This window comes from Dipteris shenzhenensis, chromosome 1, assembly GCF_047967505.1.
Source record: "Dipteris shenzhenensis isolate YYH24624 ecotype China chromosome 1, Dip_SZ_1.0, whole genome shotgun sequence".
Lineage (NCBI taxonomy): Eukaryota > Viridiplantae > Streptophyta > Polypodiopsida > Gleicheniales > Dipteridaceae > Dipteris > Dipteris shenzhenensis.
The window spans coordinates 26,909,716-26,922,002 of NC_141596.1; the positions used below are offsets into that span (position 1 = coordinate 26,909,716).

The following is a 12,287-nucleotide window of genomic DNA, read 5'->3' on the forward strand; positions in this document are numbered from 1 at the left end:
ATTTTTTTCCCGCTATCACCATGCAACTTTTAAAAAACCAAAAAATATTAATTATGAATCACCCTTTTCTTATACAACTAAATTTAAGAGGGGGTGTTCATGATGGTGTAATTTTGCAACATAGAAATAGGGTTCATTGGATGAACCTTAACTCTAACTCTAAGGAGAGAACATGCACACATTTTAGTAATACATGTGGTGTATGGTTAGTAATCTTGTGCACTCCTCTCTCTCTCTCTCTCTCTTTCTCTCCAACATGATCCATAAGTCAAATGTGATGAGAAGTATAGTCAATAGAATTGCATGTGTGTTGATTGTAATAAACTGAGCCTAATGTACATCTAATAGCATAAGCGTAGCCAAAACACTCTTTAGACAATTTCTAGACATACTTGTAAAATCATGGTCCAGTTAGAGAACATTGCTCATGTGGGTTGAACATTGAGAACTCTCCAACCAAACTTCATTTCCATGTAGAAGACCCATTAGACATCAAGACTTTGGATTTCAACACCGTATATATTTTGAGGCTCATCAAAGAAAGCGTAAGTCTGAGAGAGGTGATCTCTAGTGCACTCAACTGCCACATAGAGTTGTATGGAGGTGATTCAACAACGTCTTGTTCTGACCTCCAATTTGACTTTTGTTTGTTCAAGGATGGTCTTTGGAACTGGATGTAGATATTTGGAATCACTATCTTAGAGAGAGAAAGATGAAGTCAAGAGAGAGATGATTTGTAGGGCAATCTAGTGCCATGTGGAGGTGATTCAATAAATCTTGTTCTAATATTCAATTTGAGTTCCGTCTGTCCGATGCTGATATCAAGATGTTTGGAATCATTACTACGAGTTCTAATCTTCAATTTGAGTTCTGTCTGTCTTAGGCTGATACTAAGATCCAGAAAAAGTTATTTGGAATCATGATTCTGAGAGAGAAAATATTCTTAGGGAGAAAGTGTAATGGTTCATGCATAAACACCCATTCCACACTCTTTGGGTAGTTTTTCACTCCACACTCTTTGGATAGTGCTCTACTCTTAGGGAGAGAATGAAAGGCTAATGTATAAATACCTCATATGCAAAGCATTTCACACTCTTTGGGTAGTGTGTTCACTCCCACACTCTTTGGGTAGTGCTCTACACTTGGTGCTCTTCTGCTCTTGTACACTCTCATTATTAGTTTCCATGCTTCCTTAGCACTATGAGCATATAATAGCCTGCTAAAGTTGAAATCTCCCAAATCCTGCACTCATTGCTTCCATCCCTTGCAATCTCCCACTTTGTTTCTTTGTATGTCCCTACTCTCCATCTCTGAGATCTACTCTTCCCTTTAGATCCCAACCCCACTTTAATATACTCGAGATCTACTCTTATAGTTCTTAGAATCATAGATTAAACTACTTAATATTCCCCCTCTCAATTAATGAAGGAGACTAGCTCTCCATTCTATCAACCTAGATTCCTAAGGAAGGAAGAACAGAAAGCTTTTTCTCCTTGTATTAATCCTAAACCTTTCTAAATTGTACAACCATTTTTAAAACCTTAAACCCCTTTTGGAGGTGAAACAAGGTGAAAACCATCATCAACTTTGATCAATCAACAACTCTCCTACATATGATCTATTGCAAAGAATCGATTGTCATGCATATATTACATTGTGCACACATAAGCTACCATTGAGAGATATCAACAATGGAAGCAAAATGGAAGAAGGTGAGAGAGAGCCATTTCTGAAATACCTGGAACACATTGCTCTTCCGAGCTATGGCATAAGCCCATACTTTCCTAGGTGCATCATCAATGAATGTCTCATAGTATTCAGCCCCGCCTAATGAAGTGTAGTCATGGGACCACATACGTCTGAATGCACCAAATCAAGCCTTTCAAGCTCTTTCTTTTCCCTTCTTTTATGGGTTGATTTTGTTTGCTTCCCATAGAGACAATGCTCATAGAATTGAAAGTTAGAAAAACTCAAATACAGTATGTCACCCAAATGACATAAGAGTTTCATTCCATTTTAACTCATGTGTCCCAACCTGCAATGCCACAAAGAAGTACTTGGTTGCTTGGTTATTGCAACAACATGATCATACACCCCTGATACATGTAAGGGATACAATGTCCCACACTTGGTACCTCTTGCTAAAACCATAAAGCCCTTAATTTTCCAACTTTGAAAACCAACGTCATCTAGTTGACTCGCTGACATAAGACTCTTGGTTAGCTTAGGCACATGTCTCACATTTTTCAAAACAAATGCATACCCCTTTGCAAAAGAAAACTTTATGTCAACTACTCCTACTATGCCATGTGCATAGTTATTTTCAAGATGCACACAACCTGTCTTTCCACTATCATAAGTGGCGAACCATTCCCTATGGGGAGCAACATGGAATGGAGCACTAGAATCCAAAATACAATCTCGGGAATATGCATCATCCGAAGGGGTAAGCAAGTCTCTAGGTAGACTAGACATGAAAAGAATGGCATTGTCAGTATTATTAGTGACCACATTAATCTCCTTGATCTTCATTTTTCCTTTGTCCTTGTGAGACTCTCTTCCTTCTATTTGCATCCCAATTCACATTTTTTTTCTTATCCTTTTTCTCCCTTTTCAGCTTGTAGCAATCCTTTTTCATGTGGCCCTTCTTGCCACAATGGTAACACTCAGTGTTTCGTGCCTTGGATTTGCTAGACTTCCCTCTTTCTTGGGACTTCCCCCTGAACTGTGATCTACCTCTTTGCACATTTAAGGCTGCATCTTGCTTGTTGCCATCCATACACTTTCGTCGTCTAATCTCCTCAGCCAATAAGCTACCCACAACATCATCAAATTTCAGTATTCCACTAGGGGCAGAGTTACTGACAACTGTACGGAAGGTATCCCATGAGGATGGCAATGACATAAGAGGAATATTGCCATAGTCTCCACATCAAAATTCATCTTCTGAGCCTAAAGATGGCTTTCATTCAAGTGAGAAGCAATGGAGGCCCCTTCCTTCATCTGCAACTCAAACAACCTCTTCATGAGGTAAACTTTGTTAGAGGCAGTTTCCTTCTCATAAGTGGCACATAATTTTTTCTACAAATCTTTCGTAGTCTGCTCATTCGCTACCGTAAAATAGACTGACTCTACAAGATGAAGTCTAACAGTATACTTTGCTAATGCATCCAACTCATTCCAATCATCCTCAAGACATATCTACAGGCTTAGCCTCAATCCTTGCCAAGGGTTTAATATGCTTCTTTTGAATAAGCACAATCCCTATCTATTCTTTCCACAAAGAAAAGTTTGTCCCATCAAACATTTTAATTCTAAAAAACTCATTTTCAGACATGGAAGAGGATGCCATGATGCAAATGAAACAAAATCCCAAATGCTAGTACCTATAAGACAGAAATCACACAAAATACCAAGTGTAGCCAAATATGTATGCCAAAATGGAAGGTAATATCACCAAACATCAAAGGCTCAAAGCATCAAATGCATCTGACTCATGTGCATATACTATGCATCCATATGAGCAAATTTGGCCCAAAAGAAAATGCTAACTGGCAATGGCAAAATAATGGCGATTGCCAAAATGCCTCGAGCATAAATTTTGTCCATGAGCATATGCATCAAGAAAATCTCATCTAAGAGATCATAGCACAACCTATGCATCCACACTGCAATATGTCAAAGCTGTCTCTCAGCATAAAATAGCATTTGTGTGCTAAACATCCATTAATAAAGCACCCACAAGGCAATCTGGGCCTGTCAACGCATCCAAAAAGGATCACAATGCATCCAAATGGCCTGTAAAGCATCCATTGCAACTCAATGCAAACCATGAATGAGCACACAAGGCTCATACTGCAACCAAAGTGATCTGCATAACGTATATACAAAAAACCGCGGCCCCACGGTAATGATCGCTAGTGAAAAAAGAAACTGGAAGGCCTCAAAACATGGGCATCACTGCATAATCGGTCTCAGTATGACAATTTGCAATATCTCTCTTCTCCCAGTGATTCGGACCACGGTTTTCAAAAGCAACTGTTCCATTGCATTTCGGAGGCCAAAAACCCCTACCTGTCAGCTCTTGTACGATTCTGTGGAGATTTGGAGAAGTTTCGTCTCTCTGAGATGCCAAATTGTTAGTTTCTCTGTCAAAAATCCATTCAAAGTTTTAAACCCTTAATTTCTTGATTACAGGTCAATTGTAAGGGTTGCCTCCCCGTTTCCCATTCATCGGTTGGAAACACATGGACCAAAAAACCTTTACAGACCTGTTTGTAAACACCACTGGAGTGTGAATGATGAGCAATACAAAAGTTTTAGGACCTTCTGAGCCCATCGAAACGGACAAATATGCGAATGGTTGCTTCAAACTTGAGTTCCAACACATTGGCAGAAAAATGTTTAAGCGAATACAGTGAGTCAAAAATCCAATCAAATGATTGCAAATTCAAGAATGAAGAAGTTTTAAACTTCTAAAGTGCAATGGACACCAAAAGCAAGCAATGGTTCCCTTCACAAGTCATTTTGGACTCTCAGTCGTGTCAAAAGGGACAGGGGAGTCATCAAAAAGTGTCTAAGTTTTGCTCCAAAACCATTAGAGAACTTTCCAAAGGTTTATGCAAGGTCTCTGTTCAATAGGATGTAGGTAAAGTCACCCAACAGAGCTTCTCCTTCCTCCCACAGAGCTATAGCACAGCAAACTTCGGGCTCCAGGCACACTCAGGCACATCTAGACACTCGCGCTTTGATACTAGTTGAGGATCTCAACAATAGAAGCATAATGGAAGAAGGTGTGGAAGAAGGTGAGAGAGAGGGAGAGTCAGAAGAGAGAGCCATACAAGTTTTGGTGGGCGCAGAACACCCTAATCCTCTATGTCATCCATATATATATGTGTTTGAGTATTGTACGTAACAGGGGTTAAGGTACATTTGCCTTTAACCCCCACAACCGTAAGTGGCATAACACTAGTAGGTGACTTAAACCTCGAAGCACATATGTATGAGAATGAGTGACAATAATAGGAAAGGGAGAAGGAGGCATTGGGATGGAAGAGGAATGCCCAGATATTTTGAATCTTGACTCCTTAACATGAATTATAGGACCATAATAGTTCAATTCTCCTTGCATATCTTTATGATGAAGTAGATGAATTCCATGCCCCAAAGCCATAGCTTAATTGGGCCACTCCTTCAAGTCTTTGATTCAAAGAAATCAAATAATATCTCAAAAACACATACATGCCTCTATTGATGGGGAGTCTAGTTGAGCAAACTAATGGTGGAATTATGTGAGAGCCATAAGACTGCCCTTTAATTCATAAAGACATCCTATGTAGGATAATCATCTTGTAGCGAAATCCAATGCCAAATGCCTCACACAACACATCGGCCTATGCCCGATGCGGCCAACAAAGCTCATGATAGCTTTGACGACTCGAGCCATCTCTACAAATGACCCTTGATAACCGTGCGGCTCTGTGACAAATTTAATGGCCTGTGGTGGTAGAATCTTCTAGATTCCATCAGAATCTGTGAAGATTTTGACCTATCATAGGGCTTGGACCATAAGTTGCTCATAGCACCCTCCAAATGCTAGGCGAAGCCCATCCTACAAACACTACACCACACTGAACAAAACATGCAAATGAAACAAACACCAAAGCATCAATTAAATGAAAAACACATTTAGCGATTCACAATGATCAATCCACTAGATAGGAACATATATCCAATGACAACTAAATCAACCAACAAATAAACAGCATGTGCCCATTGGCAACCTCATAACAAGCCATGAGCCACATGTACCTGTTCACAAAACCATATGCCACATGCCAAACACTCAGTCTCCTCGTTGCTACAACCATTGACCAAACAACGACACGTGTCATCGCTCGATGCCGATAGAAGCTTTGACGTCGCTGCAACAATAAAAGCGTTGCCACGTGTAACCCTGCTCCCTTGGCCATTGACGACGAGAATCGTCTCCGGTTGTTGTTGGTCAAACCGGGTGAAAGCAAGTGTATCCAGCTGCACCCGCTTACACTCGGTGTCCCTTTGCTTTTCCTAGACGTGGGAATGCCCTCTGAGAGGCCATTCCTATAGGACGGAGAGGAGAGCAGTGATGTGTTGCACCCGAGGCAACGGGTGAGGTCCCCATAGTTTTGAGAGAGCTACAATTTGGAGGCCTTGTGAGCTCAGCGTGGTTTGTCAAAAGGAGCCAGAGATGTTCCAAAAAAAAAAAAGAAAAAAAGGAGGCGAGGGGGGGTAACCAATGACAATCCTCAACCCGGAGACACTCCTGGGGAACATCCCCATAGTGTGTGAGCTAGGGGATGTTCCACCATAGCTCCAAGCTTCTTAGCCTCGGAAGGAGACATTGGGGATTGCTGAAGAAGAAGAAGAGGCTTGGTGCAAAAATGTGTGAGAGAGAACCAAAAAAAATTGGGAATGCGAAACTCGTCCGAAGGGATGGAGGATGATGATGATATGACAGGTGCTGCGTCCGAAGCAGCTATGGAAGCTGCTGCTTCGCAAAACCGATGTTTCTTCGTGCTCCCCAAAAAATTTCGAAAACCGATGTTGGTTCCTCCCCAAAAATTTCTGCGGGTGGCGAGGAGGAGGAGGAGGAGGAGGAGGGAAGCAAGCAAGCAAGAAAGCAAAATCGTTGTGGCGAAATGTGTAAAGAGTCCTCGACAGCAGAAGCGATGGCTATGGCGAAACGATGATAGAGAGGAGGAGCAGCAGAAGCGATGGCTATGGCGATGGCGATGCGCACTGTTGCTTGAGCCTGCTCTTTTTTCTTTTAGATCACTGCCAAAAAGCTGCTGCTTCTTCTTCTTCTTGTTCGTCTTCTTCTTCTTCGTCTTCCATCAGCTCAACGTCATATCATCCAACGCTTTTCTGCAAAAAAGAACTCTTCAGGTCCCCACTATCCCTGCCGACCTCGCCATCTCCACTTTGATGCTCCTCTTCCCTCCTCAGCCCTCCATCAATCTCCCACAAACAGCGCATTCCCAGCTGCTCTTCTCACCCATTTCCCACACCCTTTCATCTTCATCAATTCCTACCTTCAGTCTCGCCTCCCTTCCTGTATACCTTTTGTAACCGCTCTCACTGCTCATCCTGACAAGCAATTGGAGCAACCATCATGGCCCTTATGAAGACGACCCATTCCATAACCTGATTCTTTAACTCTAGAGATTGATAACTTACGACTTGCCCCCTAGATCGAGGATGAAAAACATGCCCGGGACGCCTGGCACTGTTGGAAGTTTGGTGCTGCGTATCGGCCAATTAGCATTTTCTATCGCCGCCCTCGCCATGATGCTCAGTAGCTCAGAGTTCTCGAACTATACTGCTTTCTGGTACTTTGGCTCTCCTTTCTTCAAAGAACGCTCTTCAATTGTTCTCCGACATGCTGCCATGACTTTAATTTGCGTAGCCCAACTCTGGCATTGTCTAGATAACCTTAATTTGCGTAGCCGAACTCTGGCATCATTCAAATTTATTGTGCTTCTAGAAGCCTACCCTCCTCCACGGAAATCGGAGCAATTTCCCCCGGCAAGTTATTCCGTAGCGATCGTTTGAGCCGTTTATTTCTCTTCTATATTGACTTATCGCTTGCAACGATCCGTCTATTTCTAACGTGCTAGTTTATTGTCTTATAGAGCGGGTCTCGCTCGCTTTGATTGCTATCCTGGGTGCCCTACCAAGCGTAGCCTCATAGTTCAACGTAGGTTTTACTTTTTTCAGTGCCTTCAGAGAGCTTTAGTAGTTTGCCTGCCCGGCATCTCCGTGCATCGGCTACACAATGCTTTCTAAAGAGAATTGAGACATAATGGTGGTGTTCGCGAGCTTGAAACTCGCAGCGCGCGGCGCGGGGGGGCGTTGCCGTAGTAAGGGGGGGAGGGGTCCTCCACGTGGACCCACTCATGCAATTGACACTTCTGCCTTCCTTCGTAATCGGTGCCCGTGCGAAGCATTGGCATGCATGGGCGTGATGCTTCACTGCCACTGACCCCCACACAATCTGCCCCCCCTTCCCCACGCACTCCAGTCTGCACCCCTCACCACTCTCTCCCACTGCCCATATGACCATACACCAAATGATCTGTTGACCTTGTGTTTGAGTTGGTCTACACGTTTGCTACTACAGAAGGATAGTTTGCAAAATTGAAGATAATGCAAGCTGCAATCAAATATGGTATTAGATCTAATGAAGCTGAGCTTTGATGAATTCTTGTGAGTGAGGGATAGAAATGTGAGAGTGGGAGCACAGCCACATGCACACAAGATGATTTACAATGGACAATCTATTAGCAAAATAAGAAAAAGCAATTTTATATACATCTTGGTTGAGGATTGCTCCCCCACACCGTGCTTTAATGTTGGCCTATGGTTCTTACCCTATCTCTCTAATATGCATAACAACATGAGACCAATAATAATGCTTTCATTCCAACACTTCTCCTTCATGTTATATCTGATTTCTATGATACGAAGAAGTTTGTGAATGTTTCAGACTTCGCTTGAGGCAATCCTAGGTTTGCTAATTTATCTTCAGAGAAAACTGGATTAGGAATATCTCCCATTTCCACTTCATATTGAAGGGAATGATAAAAGATATCTATGTCCTTAGCCTTTACATGATCTTTTGGTTATGTTCATTGATCTTCACAGAAGATCGGACATAAGGAATATCTCCTTTTCCTCTGGATATTGAATGGAATGACAAAAGATGTGTCAGCGTTTCCATGATCTTTTGGATTTTTGCCAGGGTGATTGGCTCATGTTTTCACAAAAGATAACTATAGGTTCTTCTTGGGATCACCAAGATGTCTGCTCAACAAAAGTTGCTTCGTATGCACATTTGTACAGATAAATGTACTGCGTCCCTGTGGTTGTCAAAGCAACTGCTGTTTGGTTCTTGCTCAACCATATTATTAAGTGTTTATTAATCTTTAATGTATAACCAATGGTTGATATCCGATCCTCTCCTCCCTAGTCTACGTTACACATTCTGATGAGGTATGGTTTTTAACTTGAATGCTTTGAATATTCAAGGTTATAGTCCATTCTATTGAGGTACTTGGATTTCCTTTTGACAATCTTTCAATGATGCTCATATGGCTTGGACATGTCCAGTTAGTTTCTCATGGGATACCTTGGGTCTATGAAATAAGGTTTTATTGAATTAAAAAAAAAAGCCTCCATATCTTTTTAGTGTAGAGTTGGATGACTCATATCGGCATTTGATTCCATATTGCTAAAGAATTGATGTTAGAAATGTGTTGTTTTTTTGGGCTGAATGCTATTCACCTTTCTGTTGAAGTTTGCTTTAAAAGTGGTTCAGTTTGGACAGACTGGCGGATGCAAAAACTGTAAAAAATTATTCATAAATTGAGCTTGGTACATACCTTGAGTAATCATTCAAAGTTTCCAAAAGTGTTGTAGAGTGTGGTTATCGATGTTAGTGAAGGTAAATCCCCAATCGGATATACATGCCACGGTGTGGCTCTTGAAAGACCATTCCAACTAGGGCTCATGGTTTTGATTTTGAACATAATAGGCTCTAGATTGCCATTGAATTTTTGCTGTCATAACCAATTGGGGAACCCAATCATTTGAAGGCAAGAAGGGTGATTCCCTGAGGAAACTCGGGTCGACACTTTCCCTTGTGAGCTGGCAACTAGGGGCGACCTAACTGGACTTAGGGTGATTATGCTTGGGTGCAGCGAGGATAACTTTAGACAGATTTAGTTGACGTTGTTAGGTTACCCCCGGATTAACCTAGTGAGACCATTGCAACTAGGGCTCATGGTTTTGATTTTGAACATAAAAGGCTCTAGATTGCCATTGAATTTTTGCTGTCATACCAATCGGGGAACCCAATCATTTGAAGGCAAGAAGGGTGATTCCCTGAGGGAACTCGGGTCGACACTTTACCATGTGAGCTGGCAACTAGGGGCGACCTAACTGGACTTAGGGTGATTATGCTTGGGTGCAGCGAGGATAACTTTAGACAGATTTAGTTGACGTTGTTAGGTTACCCCCAGATTAACCTAGTGAGGACTTAACAAATTCTAGATAAGGTGACACATGGTAATGACACGTAGATGAGATGTCATATGGCAGTGATGTGCTGATTAGGGCTTTGCTGACTCTCATAACCAGGTGTGTAATGCCATATTTCAAACAATTACATTCATCCACAGAGTTTGGGACTTACCTCACTGGAGACTTCCGTGAACTTGTAAATTGGGGGTGAGAAACTCACGTGAGGATGATTGTGTGTCCTCATGGACCCTTGCAGGGGAGTTCTCGGGGTTTGCTCTTTGATGGAGGTGTCAATGGGCTTAAGGCTAGGGATTTTGAGACGCTTCTTTTGAGTTTTGTGGACTTCCAAGCCCTTCATGTGTGGGGTTTGCCTTCTTCTAAATGTGTTTACCTCTGTGTTTAGGTGTTTTGATTATGGAGCCACTGATGTGACCTGCGGCTTGTTTCGCTGACTGTTCAATGTACACACTCACTGGGTTTTGACCTCTGCCTACTAGTTGCTGCTGTAATGCAGCAACTGTGCTGCCACTGGGCTTAGAGCCCTTGGCCTGGCTGATAAGAATTGTCATCCCTTGCGCCTGCATGTGGACAGTTGGACCATGATCAGTCCCCATGAAATGATGTGCGCCTTATGATAGAGAGCCTTATGCTCTAGGGCACAGCACTGTGCTTCTTGGTACAGCTGTTGCTGTGCAGCAGCTGCCACTGAAGATCTCTTAGCTCTCTTCACCAAAACATCTCGAGCCTTTTCAGAAGTTATGCAGCTCAGGAATATTTCTCAGTGGGGCACTGATTCCATTATAGCAAAGGACAAGCATGCTTGATATCGATAGGCTACTTCAAATTAGCACAATCCTCTTCTCCCAACTTTAATTCCTGCACCATACAAATGCTTGCTCTCAGTCTGTTGAGAGCAAGTTCCCATTTCCTCCCATTGGGGTTTCTTACCCAAGATCTTTGTCTTCTTTGCCAGCAGTCGCTAGATGTTCTGATAGCTCAATCTGTAATCTATTAGAAATAGAATTTAAAAACCTTATATACATCTAGGGTTAGGGTTAGTTCCCATACCCTCTAATAGATTGTAGATGTTCTGATAGCTCAATCTACAATCTATTAAAAATAGAATTTAAAAACCTTAGATACATCTAGGGTTAGGGTCAGTTCCCATACCCCTGAGGTATTCTCCCTATCCATGTAACATGCATTACTGTAAGAGATTATATTAATGTTCATGAACTGCATCCTCTTCATTGTAATCTTTGGCTATACTTAATAGGAGCCACTTTTTGCAGAATAATTAATTAATGAATTCATTCCAGCAAATTTTGTTGACGAAACGAGGGAATTGATTTGAAAAATACTTAACAGTTTCTCAATTTGATAATTTGATCCTTAGTGTTTACAATGCAAAATAATATTTGCTGTTTTGTTGTGGTTCCATATGTCAGTTACTTGGTAGCAGCAATGGGGATGCAATGCCTGTGGAGCTGTGCGATGGGCATCTTCGACAGTTATGTCTTGCTGTGGAGAAGAGGCTCCTGGAATCTGTGTATAGTGAGCTTGTTTGCTGTTGGTGACTGGGTAAGTGCCTCTTGTAATGAGTGAGAATTTTCTCTTTTGACTGGAAGAGCATGGAAAGTAGTAGTAAAGCCGTGCGCTTTTATGCTTTATTGTCTGATTTGGAGGGCTAGGTGGATTTCTGCCTTTGTCATTTTGTGATCATTTCTTCCTGCTAGTCTGTATTCATATGCCTCGTTCTACTACTCTTTTTGCCGTAGCAGGTTTCTGCAACAATTTCCTTGGCAGCTGCATGTGCAACGGCAGGAGTTACAGTCCTTTTTGATAGAGACTTGCATTGGTGTGTAAGGAATGTTTGTATCAAGTATCAAGTTGGAACATCTTTGGCATTTTTAAGCTGGTTTTTGATGGCGATATCCTTTGTCTTAACATTTTGGCTCTTAGCAACAGGATGAGTAAGAGCAGTCTTATAGAAATATAAATACAAAAGTTTGTTAAGAACTCTCTCTCTTTCTGTGTGTGTGTGTGTGTGTGTGTGTGTGTTTTATTCCATATGACTTGTCATGTGATATCTTCATTTTGTATGTTTACATGTTAATGGAGGGGATCCTCCATTTTGTTCACGATAATACCCAGGCAGTCATCGACCTCCAATCATCTTGTCATGTATGTTTGTGTGTTTTTGTTTGGCATACAGAGCTACAAGA

At 41.8% G+C, this 12,287-nt stretch overlaps 1 protein-coding gene across 1 annotated transcript; it reads left to right on the forward strand.

The window, feature by feature from the left end:
• Positions 1 to 7,090: 7,090 nt before the first annotated feature.
• LOC147905629 (CASP-like protein 5B1) lies at positions 7,091 to 12,036 on the forward strand. Its single transcript, XM_087381051.1, has 3 exons — positions 7,091 to 7,370; positions 11,511 to 11,643; positions 11,844 to 12,036. The coding sequence occupies exons 1-3, from the start codon at positions 7,240 to 7,242 to the stop codon at positions 12,033 to 12,035; spliced, it is 456 nt and encodes a 151-aa protein (XP_087237177.1). The 5' UTR covers positions 7,091 to 7,239; the 3' UTR covers position 12,036.
• The last annotated feature ends 251 nt before the right edge of the window (positions 12,037 to 12,287 follow it).